General features: G+C 42.9%; 1 protein-coding gene across 2 annotated transcripts in view; it reads right to left on the bottom strand.

Annotated features, from left to right (window-relative positions):
* Positions 1 to 25,714, bottom strand: part of ADGRL3 (adhesion G protein-coupled receptor L3) — a 1,148,457-nt gene that overhangs the window by 520,699 nt on the left and 602,044 nt on the right. For both annotated transcript variants that reach the window (XM_040417792.1, XM_040417793.1), the window contains exon 12: positions 10,910 to 11,032. In XM_040417792.1, the coding sequence (XP_040273726.1) occupies positions 10,910 to 11,032 (123 nt within the window). The remainder of the gene's footprint in view (positions 1 to 10,909; positions 11,033 to 25,714) is intronic.

Below are 25,714 nucleotides of genomic sequence, written 5' to 3'. Positions count from 1 at the left end.
GTGCGCCCTCCTCTGATGAATGGCAGGAAAAGTCTAAGGCATATTGGTACACCACAGACTTTTTACAGGCTGTGGGTGCCCACAGAAAGGGCTCTGAGTGCTGCATCTGGCACCCGTGCAATAGGTTTGCCACCACTGACCTAGACGGTTTACAGAATAAATTGCCGACGTGATGGCTCATGTAAGAGAGAAAGGCATTTTATCCATTCCTCGCTTGGCCAATTTTCTCATAGTAGTAATATTTTCAGAAACCATCTTATCTCAAAGAAACAATTTTCACTCTTCAGAAATGGAAAAGGGGAAAAATATTCCCTGGTTTCTTCAAAGCAGTGCAATTTTCTGGGGTTTATTTTGGATTTGTTGTCTCCCAGTTAATTCAGTAGGTGGAAAACCTGACAATTACCAAAAAAGAAAACAATCAATCAGACAGGGTATGTTGGTGCTAGGCAGAATCATGTCAACAATTTCTGCAGTCAACTAGGCTCTTTTTCATTCCAGGGAAGTACAGTGGAGATTTTTAGAGAGCTGGGATGGGTCTTTTTTTTCTGTGAACACAGTTCTTTATCTGAACCCAAAGATAATTGCATCTCTGACTTGGTGGTTAGATCCAATGAATTTAAGTCAAGAGCTGTCCTGGTTTCTTCTGGGTTAAATTACAATCATCACAGTTGCCAGTCCAGCGGAAAGGGGTGCACATTCTCAGTTGGGGTTTCTTCAGGGACATTGGAGCCTCCTAGAAAGTCAAGATTCTCAGAAAGCTCGAGAATTAAGGGTGGTTCTTTTTACCTGGAGGGGATTCTTGACCAGGATAGCAGGAAGACATGTGATAATTAAAGTGCCTTGAAAAAGTATTCATACCCCTTGAATTTTTCCACAATTTTTTATGTTACACTCAGAAACTTAAATGTATTTTAATGGGATTTTTTTGATGGACCAACGCAAAGTAGCAAGTATGTGTGAAGTGAAAAGAAAATGATACATGGTTTTCAAAAGTTTTAATAAATAAAAATCTGAAAAGTGTGGCGTGCATTTCTATTCAGCCCCCTGTACTCTGATACTCCTAAATAAAATCCAGTGTGACCAATTGCTTCCAGAAGTCATCTAATTAGTAAATAGAGTCCACTTGTGTAATTTATTCTCAGTATAACTCCAGCTGTTCTGTGAAGGCCTCAGAGGTTTGTTAGTGAACATTAGTGATGAAACAGCATCATGAAATCCAAGGAACACCCCATAAAGGTCAGGGATACAATTGTGGAGAAGTAAAAAGCAGGGTTAGGTTAAAAAAAATATCCCAAGCTCTGAACATCTCACGGAGCACTGTTCCATCATTCGAAAATGGAAGGAGTATGGCACAACTGCAAACCTACAAAGACATGGCCATCCACCTAAACTGACAGCCAAGGCAAGGAGAGCACTGATTAGACAAGCAGCCAAGAGGCCCATAGTCACTTTGAAGGAGCTGCAGAGATCCACAGCTCAGGTGGGAGAATCTGTCCACAGCACAACTATTTGTCAAGTACTCCAAAAATCTGGCCTTTATGGAAGAGTGGCAAGAATATAGCCAGCCATAAGAAGGCCACAAGCCATGTAGGGGACACAGCAAATGTGGAAGAAGATGCTCTGGTCAGATGAGACCACAGTTGACCTTTTTGGCCTACATGCAAAATGCTATGTGTGGCGGAAACTAACACTACACATAACCCTGAACACACCATCCTCACCATAAAACATGGTGGTAGCATAATGCTGTGGGGATGTTTTTCTTCAGCAGGGACAGGGAGGATGGTCAGAGTTAATGGGAAGATGGATGGAGCTAAATACACAGCAATCCTGGAGGGAAACCTGGTAGAGTCTGCCAAAGAGTTGAGACTGAGGTTCTTCCAGCAGGAAAACAATCCTAAACATACAGCCAGAGCTACAATGGAATGATTTAGATCAAAACATATTCATGTATTAGAATGGCCCAGTCAAAGTCCAAACCTAAATCTCATTCAGAATCTTTGGCAAAACTTGAAAATTGCTGTTCACAGATGGTCTCTATCCAATCTGACCAATCTATTTTGCAAAGAAGAATGGGCGAACATTTCAGCCTCTAGATGTGCAAAGCTGATAGATATACATCCTAAAATACTTGCAATTGTAATTAAAATAAAAGGTGGTCCTAAAAAGTATTGACTCAGGGGGGCTGAATACCAATGCACGCTACACTTTTCAGATTATTATTTACAAAAAAATTTGAAAACCATGTATCATTTTCTATTCACTTCCCACATATTTGCTACTTTGTGTTGGTCTATCACATAAAATCCCAATAAAATATATTTACGGTAAGTTTGTGGGTCTAACATGAAAAAATGTGGAAAATGAATACTTTTTCACGACACTGTATGTCTGACAATGCAACAATGGTAGCATACCTTAACAGGCATGGGTGAACTAGATCTCAAAATTTGATGTTCTTAGCCTTATAAATGTTTTTGATAATTATGCCTCAAATGCTTTCTATCACCACAGTTACATATGAAGGGTTCAGAAAACAGGATGGCCGATTTTCTAAGCTGTCATTCATTAGACCAGGGAGTGTTGTGTCTGAATCAGAAGGTTTTTCTTCAAATATCCCACCTCTGGGGACGTCCGAGTCTGGACCACTTTTCAAAAGAAAACAGGAAATGCAAGAGGTTCTTTTCCTTAAACCCCAACGATCATCCCACTATGATCGATGCTCTCTCTCTCCCCTGACCCAACTCTGTATCATATGCCTTTCTTCCTCTCAGTCTTCTTTCCAGGGCGATAAAGAAATTAAGGCAGAACGAGTAAGAATCATTCTAATAGCCCCCTTCTGGCCGAGAAGAACATGGTTTACCCGGTTGAGAAAGATGTCCCTATCAGATCCCTGGGTCCTTCCTACAAGGAAATATCTTCCAAGATACGGTATATCATCCAGAGTTAACAAGTCTTCACCTAACTAATTGGAACTTGAAAGGAGGATTTTGAGGGAAAGTGGATTATACGAATAGGCAATTTCTACCCTTTTCTTTAGTACAGGGGTAGGCAACTTCCGGCACTCCAGCTGTTGTAAAACTATGACTACCAGCATGCATACTGGCACTGCTATTCTAAGAACTCTGATAGAAATGAATGGAGCATGCTGGGAATTGTAGTTTTAAACAGCTGGAGTGCCAAAGTCTGATGACCTCTGCTCTAGTAGGAATTCAGTTACCTCTAGGGTTTGGAGAGCCTTCCTAAAATGTTGTCAGTATTTCATTGATCCCATTGGGCTAAGATCTTTGATTTCCTTCAGGATGGTCTAAAAAAAACTATTAAAGTGCAATTTTCTGCAATAAAGGGGTTATCCAAGACTATAAAATGCCCCCCCCCCCCATATGCCAGGCCCCTCACAATGAATATACGTACCTGGCTCCCAGCACTGCTCATGGTCCCCATACAGCCACTGCTGCTTCTCACCAGGCGAGGATAAAAACATCCGGTGTCGGGGGGGGAGCAGCCAATGGCAGGTGGGGACAAGTCTCCCTAGCATCACCCACAATGCTAAGGAGGCTCGTCCCAGTCTCCGCCTGCCATCGGTTGATCCCCCCCATGACACCGGATGTTTTGCCTGTTTTGATGTGTCTTTTGCTAACCACCCCTGGATTATACGTTTCTTAAAAGTTGCGATCAGAATAAAGCCTACTGAAACATTAGGGTCTCCACTCTGAGATTTTAATCTGGTTCTTTCTAAACTGGCTGATCCTTCATTTGAACCTCTGGAGGATTTACCTATTAAAATTCTCTTTCAAAACTGTTTTTAGTAGCCATTACCTTGGCTAGAAGGGTAGGGGAAATTAGCACCTTCTCCTTTACTAACATCTTGTCAAATAGGGTCATTATTAGCCTTCATATTACCCTGACTTCTTTCCTAAGGTGGTCTCCCCTTTTCATCGTTCTCAGGAAATAGTTTTACCTTCCCTCTGTCAGAATCCAAAGAATAACAGGGGAAAAATGACACACTCTAGATGTTAAAAGATGTCTTTCAAGGTATTTAGAGGTAACTTCCCATGTTGTTGTTCAGTTCCATGGTAGGAATAAGGGAGATAAAGCTTCTTGAAAGACCCTTTCTAGATGGATTGTGGGGGCTGATCTGGGTTCTATGTAAATTTGGGATCTGATCTTGGGTCTGTATGAATTTGGAGCTGATTAGGGTATGTATGAATTTGGAGGTGGATCTGGGGTTTGTATGAATCTGGGGTCTGTATGAATAGGGGGCTGATTTGGCGTCTAATCTGGGGTCTTTATGAATTTGGGGGCTGATCTGCAGTCTGCATTAATTCTAGGGTTTGGTCTGGAGATTTGTATTAATTTTAGGGTCTGGTCTGGAAGTCTGTATTTCTTTTGGGATCTCATCTGGGATCTGCATTAAGAAGGGGTTGCCAGTCATGTGAAAAAATATTTTTGATAATAAATTAGGACGCATGCACAGTCCATGTGAAGTTGGGTGTAATCCCTCCTGAATTTAACGCAAAAGTCCACAGACAATATCCAAAAAGAAAATGATGAGGCAGCACTCCAATATCAGTGAAGGGTGTTAGACACGTTTATTTCCCCATTCGTAACGTTTCAGCCCAGCACTAAGAGGCCTTTGTCAAGCTTGAAACATTGCGACTGGGGAAATAAACGGGTCTAACACCTTTCACTGATATTGGAGTGCTGCCTCATCATTTGCTTTTAAGATTAAATTCAGGGATAGTGAGTGTGACACACGTTTATGCTGTAGGTGTGATATATGTGTATATTACACGCCTATAGCACAGGTGAACGAGGATCCTCTGTGGGCTGTGAGCACTGCACTTCACCACTGTGTCTACATATTTATTATATCATATTTGAAATGAATGCTGCCTGTTAAGTGGAAATTTTTATATGTGCAGCTTTTATATACGGCAGAGTTTGAGACCCCTTTTCTAGACCTTCTAAGATGTCTGGTCTATTTTTTTCAGGGTACTTTGGTAGCAGTGTTGCTTCTCTGGCAGCTGTACAGTCAAAGACAGAGGTTCTCTGAGCTTGTGCCTTGTCCGTGCAAAATCTCTCAGCACACATGTCTCTCCTGTAGCTTTCCTCAGAATATACTCTACTATCCACTAATCAGGGGGAAGATCCAGCCAATCACCTGGCAACCTAAACACAGTCTGCCAATTAGGTAACCATTAGTTTGCAAATACATTGCTACTGAGTTTACATAAAACACAACTCTCTACATTTAAATTAAGAACATTACATTAACACTTTAGGTATTAGTTAACCATTTGCAGTAGTCCTCTGAGGCCCTGCATATGTGAGAGTGACCTTTTCACGATTTGTACAGAGGCTTTAAGTCAGATGTTGAGCTCTTTCAGAAGAAGGCAGCGTATTGTCACTTGCGACTATTGAGAGTTGCATGGGTTCCAAGAGATTCTCCAGGGGGGGATATTGGAAGTGGATGATGGACAGTGGTACCCATCAATATTGATCTGTTTATTATGATCTTGTTTTCATCAATTCATTCTTTTTGCAAGGAAGACCATAGGCTTGCACTAAGCTTCCAGGATGCATCGTTACATCATGGTGATCATGGTGATCATGCAGGCACAGCTGTGCCACCATGATTACAGGAGCTATGCCTGCACTGACTAACAACTGGACTTAAGCTATATTGGCTGGGCTGGGATATAGATGAAAGAAAATATGCAATATTTGTGGACTCAAAGAGCACATATAGATCACAATGAACCGTGAGAAAATGACTGAGTGGTGATAATCAATTACAGTGGGGCAAAAAAGTATTTAGTCAGCCACCAATTGTGCAAGTTATTCCACTTAAAAAGATGAGAGAGGCATGTAATTTTCATCATAGGTACACTTCAAATATGAGAGACAGAATGGGGGGAAAGAATACATGAAATCACATTATAGGATTTCTAATGAATTATTTGGTAAATTCGCTGTAAAATAAGTATTGGGTCACTTACAAAAAAGCAAGATTTCTGGCTCTCACAGACCTGTAACTTCTTCTTTAAGAGGCTCCTCTGTCCTCCAATTGTTACCTGTATTAATGGCACCGGTTTGAACTTGTTATCAGCATAAAAGACATCTGTCCACAACCTCAAACAGTCACATTCCAAACTCCACTATGGCCAAGACTAAAGAGCTGTCGAAGGACACCAGAAACAAAATTGTAGACCTGCACCAGGCTAGAAAGACTGAATCTGCAATAGGCAAGCAGCTTGGTGTGAAGAAATCAACTGTGGGAGCAATTATTAGAAAATGGAAGACATACAAGACCACTGATAATTTCCCTCGATCTGGGGCTCCACACAAGATTTCAACGCCGTGGGGTCAAAATGATCACAAGAACGGTGAGCAAAAATCCCTGAACCACACGGGGGGACCTAGTAAATGACCTGCAGAGAGCTGGGACAAAAGTAACAAAGGCTACCATCAGTAACACACTACGCCGCCAGGGACACAAATCCTGCAGTGCCAGATGTGTCCCCCTGCTTAAGCCAGTACATGTCCGGACCCGTCTGAAGTTTGCTAGAGAGTATTTGGATGATCCAGAAGAGGATTGGGAGAAAGTCATATGGTCAGATGAAACTAAAGTAGAACTTTTTGGTAAAAACTCAACTCGTAGTGTTTGGAGGAGAAAGAATGCTGAGTTGCATCCAAAGAACACCATACCTACTGTGAAGCATGGGGGTGGAAACATCATGCATTGGGGCTGTTTTTCTGCAAAGGGACCAGGACGACTGATTCGTGTAAAGGAAAGAATGAATGGGGCCATGTATCGTGAGATTTTGAGTGAAAACCTCCTTCCATCAGCAAGGGCATTGAAGATGAAACGTGGCTGGGACTTTCAGCATGACAATGATCCCAAACACACCGCCCGGGCAACAAAGAAGTGGCTTTGTAAGAAGCATTTCAAAGTCCTGGAGTGGCCTAGCCAGTGTCCAGATCTCAACCCCATAGAAAACCTTTAGAGGGAGTTGAAAGTTCGTGTTGCCCAGCGACAGCCCCAAAACATCACTGCTTTAGAGGAGATCTGCATGGAGGAATGGGCCAAAATACCAGCAAGTGTGAAAACCTTGTGAAGACTTACAGAAAACGTTTGACTTCTGTCATTGCCAACAAATGGTATATAATAAAGTATTGAGATTAACTTTTGTTATTGACCAAATACTTTTTTTCTACCATAATGTGATTTTCTGCATTTTTTTTTCTCATGATGTCTCTCATAGTTGAGGTTTACCTATGATGAAGATTACAGGCCTCTCTAATCTTTTTAAGTGGGAGAACTTGCACAATTAGTAGCTGACTAAATACTTTTTTGCGCCACTGTATATATGAATAAATATAAAAGAATGATGACTGTTAAAACTGAAACATTGTATTTATATTACTCCTGAGGAAGGGGGCTTTTTATCTTGGACCCCTGAAACACGTTGAGTGCCATGTGTTACATCGAATAAAGGAATATTGATCAGATGCTGGATGCCTTGCTGCCATCATTTACACCATTCTAGAAGCCAACCCGGCCGGGGGGGGGGGGATATCTGACTGGAGGTGTCTTGAGCTTTATCCTACAAACATCCTCCACAGTTCTATTCATGCATTGTCTAATTATGGTTTTAGTAAAATGTTTTAGCAATGTGTTATCTTAATCCCTTCCACCCCGGGCCATTTTCGCCCTTCTGCCCAGGCCATTTTTTGCAAATCTGACATATGTCACTTTATGTGGTAATAACTTTGGAACACTTTTATTTATCCAAGCCATTCTGAGAATGTTTTCTCGTGACACATTGTACAGTACGTTAAGATAGTCATAAATTTGAGTCAATATATTTCAACTTTATTTATGAAAAAATCCCAAATTTACCCAAAATTTAGAAAAATTAGCAATTTTCAAAATTTACATTTCTCTGCTTTTAAAACAGAAAGTGATACCTCATAAAATATTTATTACTTAACATTCCCCATATGTCTACTTTATGTTGGCATCATTTTGTAAATGTCTTTTTTTTTTTTAGGACGTTAGAAGGCTTAAAAGTTTAGAAGCAATTCTTACAATTTTTAAGAAAATTTCCAAAACCCACTTATTAAGGACCGTTTCAGGTCTGAAGTCACTTTGTGGGGCTAACATAGTAGAAAGCCCCCATAAATCACCCCATTGTAGAAACTAAACCCCTCAAGTTACTCAAAACTGATTTTACAAACTTTGTCAACCCTTTAGGTGTTCCACAAGAATTAAAGGAAAATGGAGATGACATTTCCAAATTTCACTTTTTTGGCAGATTTTCCATTCTAATTCATTTTTTTCTTTAACACATCAAGGGTTAACAGCCAAACAGAACTCAATATTTATTACCCTGATTCTGCGGTTTACAGAAACATCCCACGTGCGGTTATAAACTGATGTAAGGGCACACGGCAGAACGCAGAAGAACAGTGGGACAGTTTTTTTAGATGCCATGTCCCATTTGAAGCCCCCCTGATGCACACTTACAGTAGAAACTCCCAAAAAATTATCCCATTTTGGAAACTAGGGGATAAGGTGCCAGTTTTATTGGTACTATTTTGGGGTACGTATGATTTTTAATTGCTCTATTTTACATTTTTTGTGAGGCAAGGTTTTGGCACCGTTTTTATTTTTTATAACATTCATCTGACAGGATAGATCATGTGTTATTTTTATAGAGCAGGTTGTTAAGGATGCAATAATATCAAATATGTCTACATTCTTTGTTTCAGTTTTACCTAATAAAACATTTTTGAAAAAAAAAATATGTTTTTGTGTCTCCGTTTTCTGAACGGCTTATTTTTTTATTTTTCTGCCGATCGTCTCGTGCAGGGGCTCGTTTTTTGCAGGAAGAGTTGACGTTTTTATTGGTACAATTTTTGGGTACATATGATTTTTTTGATCATTCATTATTACACTTTATGGGGCAAGGTGGCCCAAAAATTGGTTGTTTTGGCACAGTTTTTATTTATTTATTTTTACCGCGTTTACCTAAGGGGTTAAGTCATGTGACATTTTTATAGAGCAGATCGTTACAGAGGTGGCAATACCTAATATGTATACTTTTTCTTATTTATTTAAGTTTTACACAATAATACCATATTTGAAACCCAAAAAAATATGTTTTAGTGTCTCCATAGTCTGAGAGCCATAGCTTTTTTATTTTTTGACCGATTGTCTTAGGTAGGGTCTAATTTTTTTGCGGGATGAGGTGTTCATTGGTACTATTTTGGGGGGCATATGCCTTTTTGATCGCTTGGTGTTGCACTTTACGCGATGTTAAATGTAAAAAATGGCTTTTTTGCCACTGTTTTTATTTTATTTTTTTCAACTGAGGGGTTAGGTCATATGATATTTTTATAGAGCAGGTTGCTACAGACGCGGCAATACCTAATATGTCTACTTTTTTTATTTATTTCACTTTAACACAATAATAGCATATTTGAAACAAAAAATGATGTTTTAGTGTCTCCATGTACTGAGAGTTATAATTTTTATTTTTTTTGAGCGATTTTCTTATGTAGGGGCTCATTTTTTGCGGGATGAGGTGACGGTTTTATTGGTACCATTTTGTGGTACATACGCCTTTTTGATCGCTTGGTGCAGCCTGTACATGGCATCGGGCTGCCTTGTCACCCTTTGGGTCCCCACTACAGCAGTTTGGGGACCAGATGGGCTCCCTCAGCTGCCGCATGCACCTTCTATACCGCGGTCAGCGCTGACCGTGGCATAGAAGGGGTGAATCCGCCGGCATTGGCTTTTATAGCAATGCAGGTGGATACAGCAGGGGTCCGGCAATCAAGAACTGACGGGCCCCTGCATTGATCATCATGACGAAATAGTATATCAAAATGCGGAAAGTCACTTGTTAATATTTAATTGATGGAAATAACTGATCAAATAACTGAAGTGTGAACTCTGTCTAAGTTATATTTACCCCAAAATGGTATAAAAAAAACTACATCACATCTCACAAAAAAACAAGCCCGCATACGGGTACATAGATGGAAAAAGTTATAATGCTTGGAATGTGGCAACATAAAAAGAAACACATTTTTGCCAGAGATATGCTATAATTGTGTAGACATAGTGAAAGAAACAAATGGAGCCATATACATTTGGTATAGCCATACAAGTACTGACCCATCAAATAAAAGTAACATGATAGTTATTGCTGGATGGTGAACGCTATAAAGTTAAGTAAATAAAAATAAAAAATTCAATACTGCCACAAAAATAGTTAATAAAAGCTAATCCATAAGTTTTATATACTCTTTAATGATGTCCCAAAAAGTACAATTCATTACTGAAAAAAACAAGCCTTGATTTGGCTGCACTGACCAAAAAACTAAGTGCTTTTGGTGCAAAAGTGGTAAAACATAGGAAAAAAAATCTATATCGGGTATGCTTTTAATTGCACAAATAAAATTAAAGTAGCATGTTAGTTATGATACACAATGAATTATACAAAATTGAAATCAATGGTACAATACTTGTTTTTCCCATTCCCTACCATAAAGAGTTAATAAAAGGTTACATGTATCCCAACACATTCATTTCATTTTTTTCCTTCTGGGATTCGCGTCCCCACCTATCCCTTGGTTGAACTTGATGGACTTATGCCTTTTTTCAACCATATTAACTATGTAACTATATTGTCATTCATGAATACAACTCTTCCAAAAAACAAGCCCTTATACGGCTACTTTAACAGAAAAAAATGGCTTCGAGTGATGCAAAAATGAAAAAAATTCCTGTGAGCCCTTATGTTAAAATAGATTTGGTACTAGATTGCCTATTTAATACCTTTCAGTTATACCTCAGTTTGTGTTTTTTTAAAATAGTAGCATAATTTTTATTTACCATTGCGTCCATTTTGTCTCAGTGTATTCGAAGAAAGTTGAATTGAGCTACCATATCCAATATTCTGTGGGAAATGGAGATCTTCTAAATTCACATCTGTGCTTAGTCTTGCAACTTCAAGTTCTGTTTATAAAATGGAAAAAAAAATAAAGCAAGTTTAGAAACTCCATCTCAGTGTATTACTGTGAACATTAATATTGTAAAAAAAGAAACAACATATACAAGTATACTTCATAGGTTCATTTACAACCCCAATTCCAAAAAAGTTGGGACGCTGTGTAAAATGTAAATAAATGTAAATAAAAACAGAATGCAATGATCTACAAATCTCACAGACCCATATTTTATTCACAATAGATCATAGAACACATTTCAGATGTTGAAAGTGAGATATTTTGCCATTTAATGAGAATAACTTATTTAGATAAGCTGAATTTTTATATTTAAATTTTAAAAAATTACATCCCCCTAGGGGATTTGAGCATGCGATTGTCAGATTGCTCGTCACATAGAATGCAATGAATTGCCATTGCAGCCTATGGGAGTTTCATTATTGTCCTATGGAGCTCTACCACAGGAACTATCGTTGTGGTAGCCTCAGATTCTTCAGAGGGCTACCAGAGCAAATGAATGGCTCCCCCAATCTCAGTTTGGAGAAAGCTGCCTCAGATACCATGGCCACGACATCTAACGTTTGAAATGTCTGTGATCTGCATTATCACCAATCACAATGGATATGGCACCTGCTCAGCTTCTGGGAGGGTGCCATGTTTAAAGACCTAACTTCCTCCATATATGTATGGAGGAGGTCAGGAAGGGATTAAATAGAAGATTATTAAATAGAGTTTTGGAGTGACAGGGGTCAGAAATAACTCTGATCATCATTTAACACATCAGATGCCTTGGACGTCAAAATTGCAGGGTGCACTTTAGTTAACAAGTAAGTGTCACGGTCATATTGATGTTTGACCGTGACGCAGCTGCCGTGCAGACTGGTTGCCGGTGGCAACGTATTGTTGTCGTGCATTTCCCCTTTAAGGTGTCTCTCCCTGCGGTTTGGTGAACGAGGGGTTAATCCTCTGGCTAGTGGGGATTTAGGCGTGTCCTGGGTGTGGCCGCTATGTGGATATTACCTGTGGCTTCCTGGCTGGAGTCAGTGGTACTCCAGCCTTGCTTGGTGTTGGAGCTCTGCTCCTTTCCTGGGTGAACTTGCCCAGTCCTTGAGGGCCACCTTGTTGGACATAAATTGTCTTCCTTTTGTATGCTCCCCTATAGCCTCACTGTTAGGTTGTATGTTAGGTGTGGGTTTATGTTCAGGGTGTGTTGTATGTCTTGATTGTTGTTACATGTCTGGGCTGTTGTTGGTGTTTGTCCCTGCATGTATGTAAGACGTTTGTGTCCCTGTGTGTTGTGTCCTCCGGAAGGGGGTTGATTTCTGGGAGGGGAGAACCACTAGCCTGTATGCAGCGCTGCCTGGGGCTACCATGCACCTTTCGGCATGGGGGTCCTGGCGGAGTCTAGTGTGCTGGATACCTGTGTGTCGCTGGTACGGCATCCTGTTTGGTGTTAGGGCTCCTGTATGTATGCACGGGTTCCAGTCGTGGAGACTTCGGCAGGTAAGTGTGTTGTCTTGTGTTCTTACCTGCCGATCCTCTTGCAGAGTATGTTCTCTCCTTTTCCCTGCTATTAGGACTTTCGAGACTCTTGTTCTTCCGTGTCTTGGATGAACAGGACGTCTTCCCCCTGCTCCTATCTGAGGGATTATCAGGGCGACTCAGGATCCCAGGTTTCCAGGGTATGAGCCGTCCTACCATCGGGGTCCGCTCATACGGTGAGGAGTTAGGGAGAGGATTAGGGACGCTATAGGAGGTGACCTGCTTCCCTTTTCCTGGCTTCTTAACCTAGCAGCTATCCTTATCATTTTACATTGTACGGTGGGGGGTTTCCATGATCTGTCACTTACCAGTAGGAGGAGCTCCCGGCCGGACGCAGACATCGCAGCTCGCAGGTAAGTATAATGGTTCTACAAATTGCTAAGTAACCATGGCAACCGGGACTGCAGTAGCGTCCTGGTTGCCATGGTTACCGATCGGAGCCCCAGCGATTAAACTGGGACTCCGATCGGTACACTCCGCTGCCACCAATGATAGGGGGGAGATTTTTTTCTAATCTCTACAACTTCTATGAGGCTGTGCATTCAAGTTTTCAAATGGATTTGGGACAGTCTAAGACCTAAATCATATACTGTATCAGGGACCGTTAGCCAAAACCACAAATGAAGTTTGCACAGATATAAAGTATAATGGAATAGTTTACTCCTACAGTATGCCATGTATTTTGTAGGGAAAGATGTGTTGTTGGCGCACCTTCATGGTGCTGGATGCATGTACAGGTATGGTCAAAAGCAACAAATCAAGCACAGAGAAGAGGGAAATTAAAGGATCCACTGGTGATAAAACATTCCAGGCTTTATTAAAACAACTCTTTTAAAATCCATCAAGAGTAATACATCAATATTTGTGTTTCATAGCAGTGACTAAGGGCAAAAGTATTGCCTGAAATGTGTAAGTGGTGACAAATTGCTCTGTGTTGTATTTTAATGGAGTTGTTGGGATTGTTTTATCACCCACGAATAATGGAATTTCCTTCCGTCTTAGTGATTTGTGATGTGTTTTTGAGTCATACAGTACCTGGTTTCTGCTAACAATCACTGATGCAAAACACGGATATGTGAATTAGGCCTAACGTGGCAGAACGAGCCTTTAGACTGAATCTATGCAAGGATGGGTTTTACCTCCCAATAACATAAATTATTGACTGCTGCATTTGTTGTTACAGTTTTTCAAATTTTTACTTGTGCTACAATTTAGTTTTGAAGAGCCTCTGTCAGCATGATCAACCCTATTAAACCAGGCATGCAGCCTGGTAGGGTTGATCATGCTGATAAAACCGATACCCTTATTATGTCTGTGGCCCAGTTGCTGAGAAAAATGCATTTTTGTTCTTACGCAGATAACCTAACTGGAGAATAGAGGGGCCAGTCAGAGTCCTTGGAACGTCAGTTTGTTATACCCCTTCAACTTTAGTCTATTCCTCTTTCCCATATTGACAGGGCTAGACATCCTATCTAACCCTGTCTGTCTTGTGTTGGCGACATATCTTCCAGTCTCAGCGCCTGCTCAGTGAGTTTCCTGCTGCACTCCAAGCAAGTGCTGAGACCTGCCATCTCGCCTCTATGCTGTGTCTCCTGGTTTCTGCGTTTACGTAGTTGTAATCTGCGCTGCTTGGAGAACAGGAGACCCACTGAGAAAGCACAGAGTTTAGAAGATACAGTGCAGATACAAGAAGACAGGGCCAGATGAGATGTCTAGCCCTGTGAATCTGAGGGAAGGTGGGAGCGACTGAAGCTGAAGGGGTGTAATAAACTGGTGCTCCAAGGGCTTTGGCTGTGCCCCAGTTAGGTAATTTGAATATGAATACAAATGTTTTTTCTCAGCAAGGAGGCCACATAATAAGGCCTCATGCACACGACCGTTGTGTGCACCCGTGGCCGTTGTTCCGTTTTCCGTGATTTTCTGCGGACCCATTGACTTTCAATGGGTCCGTTGAAAACTCGGAAAATGCACCGTTTGTCATCTGCCTCTGTGATCCGTGTATCCTGTCCGTCAAAAAAATATGACCTGTCCTATTTTTTTGACGGCAACGGTTCACGGACCCATTCAAATCAATGGGTCCGTGAAAAAATACGGATGCACACAAGATTGGCATCCGTGTCCGTGATCCGTGTCCGTAGGCTACTTTCATACAGACGGATCCGAAGATCCGTCTGCATAAAAGCTTTTTCAGAGCTGAGTTTTCACTTCGTGAAAACTCATATCCGACAGTATATTCTAACACAGAGGCGTTCCCATAGTGATGGGGACGCTTCTAGTTCGAATATACTAAGAACTGTGTACATGACTGCCCCCTGCTGCCTGGCAGCACCCGATCTCTTACAGGGGGCTGTGATACGCACAATTAACCCCTCAGGTGCCGCACCTGAAGGGGTTAATTGTGCGTATCATAGCCCCCTGTAAGAGATCAGGGGCTGCCAGGCAGCAGGGGCAGACCCCCCTCCCTCCCCAGTTTTAATTTCATTGGTGGCCAGTGCGGCCCCCCCCTCTATTGTATTAATATCATTGGTGGCACAGTGTGCGGCCCCCCCCTCCCTTTATTGTATTATCATTGGTAGCCAGTGTGCGGCCCCCCCTCCCTCTATTGTATTAATATCATTGGTGGCACAGTGTGCGCCCCCCCCGGCCCCCCCTCCCTCCCTTTATTGTATTATCATTGGTAGCCAGTGTGCGGCCACCCCTCCCTCCCTCTATTGTATTATCATTGGTGGCCAGTGTGCGCCCCCCCTCGGCCCCCCTCTATTGTATTAATATCATTGGTAGCCAGTGTGCGGCCTCCCCTCTCCCCCCCCTAATACTTAGCAATATTAGAAGCATCATACTTACCTGCTGCGCTGTCTGTGACCGGCCCGGAGCTCCTCCTACTGGTAAGTGACAGATCATTAAGCAATGCGCCGCACAGACCTGTCACTTACCAGTAGGAGGAGCTCCCGGACGGTCACAGACAGCGCAGCAGGTAAGTATGATGCTTCTAATATTGCTAAGTAACCATGGCAACTGCAGTAGCGTCCTGGTTGCCATGGTTACCGATCGGAGCCCCAGCGATTAAACTGGGACTCCGATCGGAACTCTCCGCTGCCACCAATGATCGGAGGGGGGGGGCGGGAGAGGCCGCACACTGTGCCACCAATGAAAATAATACAATAGAGGGGGGGCGCACACTGGCTACCAATGATAATACAATAAAGGGAGGGAGGGGGGGCCGCACACTGGCTACCAATGATAATACAATAGAGGGAGGGAGGGGGGGGCCGCACACTGGCTACCAATGATAATACAATAAAGGGAGGGAGGGGGGGCCGGGGGGGGCGCACACTGGCCACCAATGATATTCAAACTGGGGAGGGAGGGGGGGTCTGCCCCCTGCTGCCTGGCAGCCCCGATCTCTTACAGGGGGCTATGATGCAAACAATTAACCCCTTCAGGTGCGGCACCTGAGGGGTTAATTGTGCTGATCACAGCCCCCTGTAAGAGATTGGGTGCTGCCAGGCAGCAGGGGGCAGTCATGTACACAGTTCGTAGTATATTCTAACTTGAAGCGTCCCCATCACCATGGGAACGCCTCTGTGTTAGAATATACTGTCGGATATGAGTTTTCACAATGTAACTCAAATCCGATGGTATATTCTAACATAGAGGCGTTCCCATGGTGATGGGGACCCTTCAAGTTAAAATATACCATCGGATTGGACAAAAACTCTGATCCTATGGTATATTAACTCCTGACTTTACATTGAAAGTCAATAGGGGACGGATCTGTTTGTAATTGCACCATATTGTGTCAATGTCAAACGGATCCGTCCACATTGACTTGCATTGTAAATCAGGACGGATTCGTTTGGCTCCGCACGGCCAGCCGGACACCAAAACGACTTTTTTTTCATGTCCGTGGATCCTCCAAAAATCAAGGAAGACCCACGGATGAAAAAACGGTCACGGATCACGGACCAACGGAACCCCGTTTTGCGGACCGTGAAAAAATACTGTCGTGTGCATGAGGCCTAAGGGTATTGTTGATCATAGAGTTGATTATGCTGACAGATGCTCTTTAAATATGGAGATGAATAAATTTATTTCAGGTTTGATTCGATTTGGGCTTAAATAAATTGGACCCAAACTGAAAGTGCTCATAATTCCCTGAGTGTGCGACACTCTGAGATCTCCTAGGACTGTATCCAACCTCTTTTAAGCTCTTTAATGCCAAGACAGCATTAGTAATTTCAAAATGATAGCGGCATATATAGCTATTGGAAAAGGCATGGTTGAGGGTGGCAACAAGCAGCCTGTTTAAAATCACACTGCATTGATGGATTATTTAAGCTTTTTAAAATAAAAATAAAACACACATGATGGTATTCGGAGAAGATGGATGCCATCGGTGTTTTACGGATCATGAAGAAGAGATGCTTCATTGTCAGCGAAACACGGACAGCAAAAAACAGACACACAGATCCAAAACTGATCCTTTACAGACAGCTTCACAGATGCATCACCTTCATACGTATTTGAGCAAAGACGTCTGAATGAGGCTTTAAAGGGGTTGTCCGGATTCAGAGCTGAACCCGGACATACACACATTTTCACCCAGGCAGCCCCCCGGACTTGAGCATCGGAGCAGTTCATGCTCCGATCCTCTCCTTTGCCCTGCGCTAAATCGCGCAGGTCAAAGGCATTTTGTGGAGTTCCAATGACAAACCCGGTGAGCAGTGAGCCCGGTGATGTCACAGACACTGATGGGCGGGCTTTAGTGCTGCCCTAGTATGTAAAAGAGCTAGGGCAGCGCTAAATCCCACCCCTCAGACCCGGTGACGTCACCTAACACAATGCTGGGCGGAAGCCTCTGCCCGGCAGTGTGTTATAGTAAATAAAAGAGCCCTTGTCCTGCGAAAAGCACCTGCACCACCCAGCACCGTCTTCACCAGGCTCCTGCGATCCCCCCTGTCGGCACCCATCACCCTCCTGCACCCATCACCCTCCAGGTAAGTTAGGGTCAGTGAGGGAGAGGCACCGTTAGGCAGGGATAGAAGGGAAAAGTTAGTTAGGAAAAAAAAACACAATCTAAATTTAATCTTTTCTAGCTTTGAGACCCTAGACCCCCCCCCCCCACCACCAGTGTTGTACCGCTGATCAGCAAGTTTGAACTTTTAGAATTTTTTTTTCCTAACACTTGACCATTTTTTTTTTTTTACTTTTTAGTACGCGAACACCCGTGCCCCCACACACACGCACATACAATAAAGTTTTACACGCACGCACATAGACATGCACACACACACATACCCATGGCCCGCCGGATGTTCTCGGTGGAGGAGGCATACGCCCAGCTTGCCTCAGACTCCGAGAGCCCCAGTGAGGATGAGGATGACCCCACGTTCCTCTTATCATCCGCATCCTCCTCATCATCATCTGGTGACGATGAGCCCCCAAGGCGGCGGAGACGCCGCCAGGCGGAGCCAGGGCCCCCACATGCTAGGGACCCTGTGGCCCACCATAGTACGAGCCTCCCTAGGGCTCGTACTGGTTTCCCGGCCCACCAAATAAGCCCACCGGAGCCCTCTGCCGGTGAACTTAGCTGGTGTCCCCCAGTGGATTTTGAGCCTGAGATTCCAGATTTTGTTGGCAATCCAGGAATCCAGATTCCCACAGTGGGGTTCACTGAAATGGACTTTTTTAGTTTTTTTTTCAGTGACCCATTTGTGAATCTGATGGTGGAGCAGACGAACCTGTACGCCCAACAGTTCGTTGCTCAGCACCCGGGCTCCTTTTTGGCTAGACCCGGTGGCTGGACGCCGGTCAGTGCAGCCGAGATGAGGACATTTTTGGGGCCTCGTGCTGCACATGGGTCTAGTGCAAAAACCCAGTGTCAGGCAATACTGGAGTGGGGACGTCCTCTACCAGACCCCACTCTACAGTATGGCCATGACACGTCCCCGGTTTGAGGCCATCCGGAAATGGATATTATAAGATAATAATGGATAATATTCAGATAATGCAGCATGTCCCCCCCGAGGTGATCCTGCCTATGAACGTCTGTATAAGATACGACCGGTCATCGATCACTTCGGGGCCAAATTTGCGCAGGCCTACGTACCTGGAAGGGAGGTCGCGGTTAATGAGTCTCTCGTTGCATTCAAGGGGAGACTCAGTTTCCGCCAATACATTCCCACTAAGCGGGCGAGGTATGGCATGAAGCTGTACAAAATTTGTGAGAGTACCTCAGGGTACACTTACAAATTTTGTGTGTACGAGGGGCGAGATTCCCGTATTCAACCCACAGAATGTCCCCCCACTCTGGGTGTTAGCGGAAAAATCAGCGCGGCCTCCCTGCCCACCCCCTCCAGGTACCTATCCCCAGGGGTGAGACCCGTTCCCTTACCAGTGGAAACCTTTTGCTGGTCAGGTATAAGGACAAGAGGGATGTCCTTGTACTGTCCACAATCCACGGTAATGGCATCACCCCTGTCCCTGTGCGAGGTACCGCGGCAACGGTCCTCAAGCCCGATTGTATCGTCGACTACAATCGGTATATGGGAGGAGTTGATTTCTCTGATCAAGTCCTCAAGCCATATAATGCCATGTGCAAAACCCGGGCATGGTACAAAAAAGTTGCGGTCTACTTGGTACAGGTTGCCTTGTATAACACTTTTGTACTATCCCGAAGCGCTGGCAGCACAGGGACATTCCTCCAATTCTATGAGGCAGTCCTCAAGGACCAGATTTTTTCAGACTGGGAAAGAGCAGGCCGGAGTACCTCTTGAATTGGAGGCGCCTCGGATCGTCCCTGGCCAACATTTTCTAGGTGTGGTCCCCCATACTGGAAAGAAGGGACTAACCCAAAAAAGTTAGTTTTAGTGCAGCATCCTCAATTTGCGGCCCTCCAGATGTTGTAAAACTATAACTCCCAGCATGCCCAGACAACCTACAGCCATCAGCAGGGCATGGAAAGCCGCAGTTTGAAGATGCCTGCTTAGTGTCTCCAAAGTCTGAGAGCCATACATATTGGGCATCGCCGCGTCTGTAAAAATCTTCTCTATAAAAATAACATGTGACCCAACCCCCCCCCCCCCCCCGGATGAAAAAAAAATTAAAAAAGCCACTTTTTGTCACCTAACATCACAAAAAGTGTAATAGCGAGCGAAATGTCATATGCACCCCCAATTAGTGCCAATAAAACCGCCATCTCATCCCGCAAAAAATGAGCCCCTACATTAGATAGTCGGCCAAAAAAAATAAAGAATGTAGCTCCCAGGCTATGGAGATACTAAAATAATTTTTTGGAGTTCCTAAAATGATAATATAGTGTAAAATCAAAATAATTTTTAAAATGTAGACATATAAAGTATCGCCGCGTCCGTAAAAATCTGCCCTATAAAAATAACTTTTGACAAAACCCCTCAGATGAACAGTGTTAAAAATATAAAATACAAAACGGTGCCAAAACACCCATTTTTGGGCAGAATTTCCATTTGAATCCTTTTTTTCCGGTAATAAAGCAAGGGTTAACAGCCAAACAAAACTAAATATTTATTGCCCTGATTCTGTAGTTTGCAGAAACACCCCATATGTGGTCGTAAATGGCTATATAGCCACACGGCAGGGCATAGAACGAAGGGAACGCCATATGGTTTCTGGACGGCAGATTTTGATGGACTGGTTTATTTACACCATGTCCCATTAGAAGCCCTCCCTGATGTAGCCTAGACTAGAAACTCCAAAAAAGTGACCCCATCTAAGAAACTACACCCCTCAAGGTATTCAAAAGTTACTTTACAAACTTTGTTAACCCTTCCACAAAACAAAATAGCGAATGTAGAAACAATTTTAGAATAAAATTTTTTGTTACCTTGCCTCAAAAAAAGTGTAATATAGAGCAACCAAAAATCATATTTACCCTAAAATAGTCCCAAAACAACAACCACCTTATCCCGTAGTTTCCTAGATGGGGTCACTTTTATGGAGTTTCTACTCTAGGGGTGCATCAGGGGGCTTGAAAGGGTACATGGTGTAAATAAACCAGTCCTGCAAAATCTGCCTTCCAAAAACCATATGGCGTTCCCCTTCTTCTATGTCCTGCCGTTTAGCCAAACAGTAGTTTACGACCACATATGGGGTGTTTCTGCAAACTACAGAATCAGGGCAACCCATATTGAGTTTTGTTTGGCTGTTAACCCATTTTTTCCAGTAATAAAGTAAGGGTTAAAATGGAAAATTTTCCAAAAAATTGAAATTCCAAAATTGTTTCTCCATCTGCCATTAACTCTTGTGGAACACCTAAAGGGTTAACAAAGTTTGTAAACCCAGTTTTAAATACCTTGAGGGATGTACTTTCTTAGATGGAGTCACTTTTTGGGAATTTCTATTCTAGGGGTGCAACGGGGGGCTTGAAATGGGACATGGTATAAACAAAACCAGTCCTGCAAAATCTGCCTTCCAAAACCCATATGGCGTTCCCCTCTTTCTATGTCCTCCTGTTTGGCCAAACAGTAGTTTAGGAACACATATGGGGTGTTTTTGCAAACTACAGAATCAGGGCAACCCATATTGAGTTTTGTTTGGCAGTTAACCCTTACTTTATTACTGGAAAAAATGGGTTAAAATGGAAAATTAAAAAAAAAAATTAAATTCCTAAATTGTTTCTCCATCTGCCATTAACTCTTGTGGAACACCTAAAGGGTTAACAAAGTTTGTAAACCCAGTTTTGAATACCTTTAACAGTGACCTCCACAGTGCCTGCTCCTTTAACAGTGACCTCCACATGGCCCGCCCCTTTAACAGTGACCTCCACAGTACAGAAAGCATTTATGTGTTACTGGAACTTGATACTGGAATATTGTTGAATAAGTCACGTGTGATTACATACTATTTTTTGCAGTGCAGAGTTTGTATTATATTGTTAAGACTGGTCTGAGACCCATCTCTAGCACCCTCAAGACTGGGAGAGTGTGCTATTAAACCATTTATAGATAACAAACTGTGCCACATTTGCAGAATGAGATAATTTTTACTGACAGCTGGCAAGAAAAACTAATGCCTGTTAAATAAAATTTTGATGACTGTGGGGAACTGAGCCACACATGTAGAATGAAACATTTTCTATAGACAGCTGGCAAGAATACTGCCTGCTGAATTTGGAGAACAACAAAACACGTATTATGGATGGCTGGCAAGAAGTATTATTGCCTTTTGATTAACATTTTGTGAAGGTGCAGAACTGCACTTCAATTACCACAATTAAGTGGTGTGGTAGGAATGCTGCCCGCTGAATTTGGAGAATAACAAAAAATATTGTATGGATGGCTGGCAGGAAGTATTATTGCCTTCTGATTAAAATGTTGGTGGAAGTGCAGAACTACACTTCAATGACCACAATTAAGTGGTGTGGTAACAACTGCACCACCATCAACTTGGCCAGGTGGGAGTTCAGCTTGCACACATGGGAATTAATGATCACAAACAGTTTTTTGCTCATGGCCAAACATGGAAGTTTTTTCATGAAGCTACAAGGAGAAGGAGGAGTCTGAGAAGGAGAAGAAGTAGCTGATGATAATGACAAGAACACTGTAACGCCTGGGGATGCAGCCTGGCTGCCATAAAAAAAAGACCAGAAAGAAGTTGGACAGACGTTTCCAAATGCTGGCCAGTTCTTTTTCCCACTGGATCTGGTGATGAAGCCTCATGTTCTGCAATAGAGCTCTTGTACTTATGTTTGTGCCTGTGTGCTGGCCTTGTGAAGAACTAGTGGCAATGGCCTAGGTCTTGCACGTTTTGAGCCTGTGCCCACAGTATCACCAGTTCCCGAGCTCATCACAATAGAAGATCTGACCCTGGCAGTTTTTTTTGAGGTTTTGGACATACAGTTGCAAGAAAAAGTATGTGAACCCTTTGGAATGATATGGATTTCTGCACAAATTGGTCATAAAATGTGATACGATCTTCATCTAAGTCACAACAATAGACAATCACAGTCTGCTTAAACTAATAACACACAAAGAATTAAATGTTACCATGTTTTTATTGAACACACCATGTAAACATTCACAGTGCAGGTGGAAAAAGTATGTGAACCCTTGAATTTAATAACTAGTTGAACCTTCTCTGGCAGAAATAACTTCAACCAAATGTTTCCTGTAGTTGCAGATCAGACGTGCACAACGGTCAGGAGTAATTCTTGACCATTCCTCTTTACAGAACTGTTTAAGTTCAGCAATATTCTTGGGATGTCTGGTGTGAATCGCTTTCTTGAGGTCATGCCACAGCATCTCAATCGGGTTGAGGTCAGGACTCTGACTGGGCCACTCCAGAAGGTTTATTTTCTTCTGTTTAAGCCATTCTGTTGATTTACTTCTATTCTTTGGGTTGTTGTCCTGTTGCAACACCCATCTTCTGTTGAGCTTCAGCTGGTGGACAGATGGCCTTAAGTTCTCCTGCAAAATGTCTTGATAAACTTGGGAATTCATTTTTCCTTCAATGATAGCAATCTGTCCAGGCCCTGATGCAGCAAAGCAGCCCCAAACCATGATGCCCCCACCACCATACTTCACAGTTGGGATGAGGTTTTGATGTTGGTGTGCTGTGCCTCTTTTTCTCCACACATAGTGTTGTATGTTTCTTCCAAACTACTCAACTTTGGTTTCATCTGTCCACAGAATATTTTGCCAGTACTGCTGTGGAACATCCTGGTGCTCTTGTGCAAACTGTAAACGTGCAGCAATCTTTCTTTTGGACAGCAGTGGCTTCCTCTGTGGTATCCTCCCATGAAATCCATTCTTGTTTAGTGTTTTACGTATTGTAGATTCGCTAACAGGGATGTTAGCATATGCCAGAGACTTTTGTAAGTCTTTAGCTGACACTCTAGGATTCTGCTTCACCTCATTGAGCAGTCTGCTCTGTGCTCTTGCAGTCATCTTTACAGGACGGCCACTCCTAGGGAGAGTAGCAGTAGTGCTGAACTTTCTCCATTTATAGACAATTTGTCTTACCGTGGACTGATGAACAGCAAGGCTTTTGAAGATACTTTTATAACACTTTCCAGCTTTATGCAAGTCAACAACTCTTAATCGTAGGTCTTCTGAGAGCTCTTTTGTGCAAGGATTCATTCACATCAGGCAATGCTTCTTGTGAAAAGCAAACCCAGAACTGGTGTGTTTTTTATAGGGCAGGGCAGCTGTAACCAACACCTCCAATCTCATCTCATTGATTGGACTCCAGTTGGCTGACACCTCACTCCAATTAGCTCTTGGAGATGTCATTAGTCTAGGGTTTCACATACTTTTTCCACCTGCACTGTGAATGTTTACATGGTGTGTTGAATAAAAACACGGTAACATTTAATTCTTGGTGTGTTATTAGTTTAAGCAGACTGTGATTGTCTATTGTTGTGACTTAGGCGATTTTCACACTTGCGGCAGTGTAATCCGGCAAGCAGTTCCATCGTCGGAACTGCCTGCCGGATCCGCCGATCTGGATGTGACTGAAAGCATTTGTAAGACGCATCCGGATGCGGATCCGTCTCACAAATGCATTGCAAGAGCGGATCCGTCTCTCCGCTTGTCATGCGGACAGACGGATCCGTCTTGTATCTTTTTTCACATTTTTACCGGTCTGCGTATGCACAGACCGGAAGGACGGATCCGGCATTCCGGTATTTTGAATGCCGGATCCGGAACTAATACATTCCTATGGGGAAAAATGCCGAATACGGCATTCAGGCAAGTCTTCAGTTTTTTTTGCCGGAGATAAAACCGTAGCATGCTACAGTTTTATCTTTTGCCTGATCAGTTAAAATGACTGAACTGAAGACATCCTGATGCATCCTGAACGGATTACTCTCCATTCAGAATGCATGGGGATATGCCTGATCAGTTCTTTTCCGGTATAGGGCTCCTGTGATGGAAATCTATGCCGGAAAAGAAAAACGCTAGTGTGAAAGTACCCTAAGATGAAGATCAGATCACAATTTATGACCAATTTGTGCAGAAATCCATATCATTCCAAAGGGTTCACATACTTTTTCTTGCAACTGTACATTGCCTCTGCTCTTTCTTGTTGATGAGAGCACCACTCTCCTCCTATGATGTCACCTCCTCCTCAGCACACCAATCTGGCTCCCAAGTCCTGTCCAACACACATCTTTGTTATAGTTATAACCCTCCCCACCACTTTTATTCAACTGTGAAATGTACCTGTCTGCTCCGTGGTCTTCGTCATGATTCTCTCCTCTGTATTTGCCCCAAATGCCACTCTTACAATGGCTACCACTGCCCTTACCACCATCATTGTGTCTACAGAATTGCAATTTTTTTTTTAGAAGGAAAATGCACAATTGCGCAGTATTTCCAGCAAACTATATGCTGTTGGCAATATGCCTATAACACTTATAAACTGTAGAAGCTTGAAAGGCTGGCTACTCGTGCACAGAAAAGAAGGAGGTTTGTGCTGGCAGTACTGGATTTTGGTAATTGCAGTGCATTACATGAAGCTGTCCACTTGCCAACAGCTGCCCTCCCCTCACTATAAAACACACATGCACACTGACCCTATGCTTTCCCGCTCTGATAAAACCATCACTTTTCAAACTATTAATTCAATCTACCTCCCTCTATCCTGCAACACCCTAATATGTCATGATATTACATGTTATAGTTACTAGAGAGGGGTCGTTGATCCAGGGAGTTATTCTGATTGCCCGATTGAAGTTGAGAAGGAATTGTTCCCCCTTAAGTGGGGAAAATGTGCTTCTACCTCACATATTTTATTTTGCCTTTCTCTGGATCAACTTGCAGGATAACAAGCTGAACTGAATGGACAGATGTCTTTTTTCAGCCTTATAAACTATTTTACTATGGTTTGTGTCTGTAATTGGTGTCTGCCAGGGCACACTGCACATGTGTCCTCTCACAAGGCAAGCTGAGCTCAGAATGGCATCTGTGCTTTACACATAGACCAGAGCCGGAAGGATAATATTTTGACCCCTGACAGGCTGCCATTCAATCGGGTGTCTATGGGCAATGTAGAGGAAAACTCCCACATGGGAGACACCCACATAGAGTCACCACCAGCAAGACTGACATTTCTGCCACCACTAACCATCTGAGCTTTTGAGCATGTACCAACAGCAGCAGAGGCAACACCT

The sequence above is a fragment of the Bufo bufo genome, chromosome 2 (genome assembly GCF_905171765.1).
Source record: "Bufo bufo chromosome 2, aBufBuf1.1, whole genome shotgun sequence".
NCBI lineage: Eukaryota > Metazoa > Chordata > Amphibia > Anura > Bufonidae > Bufo > Bufo bufo.
The sequence above is the reverse complement of the archived record's forward strand: the minus strand, read 5'-3'. Positions and strand labels throughout refer to the sequence as shown.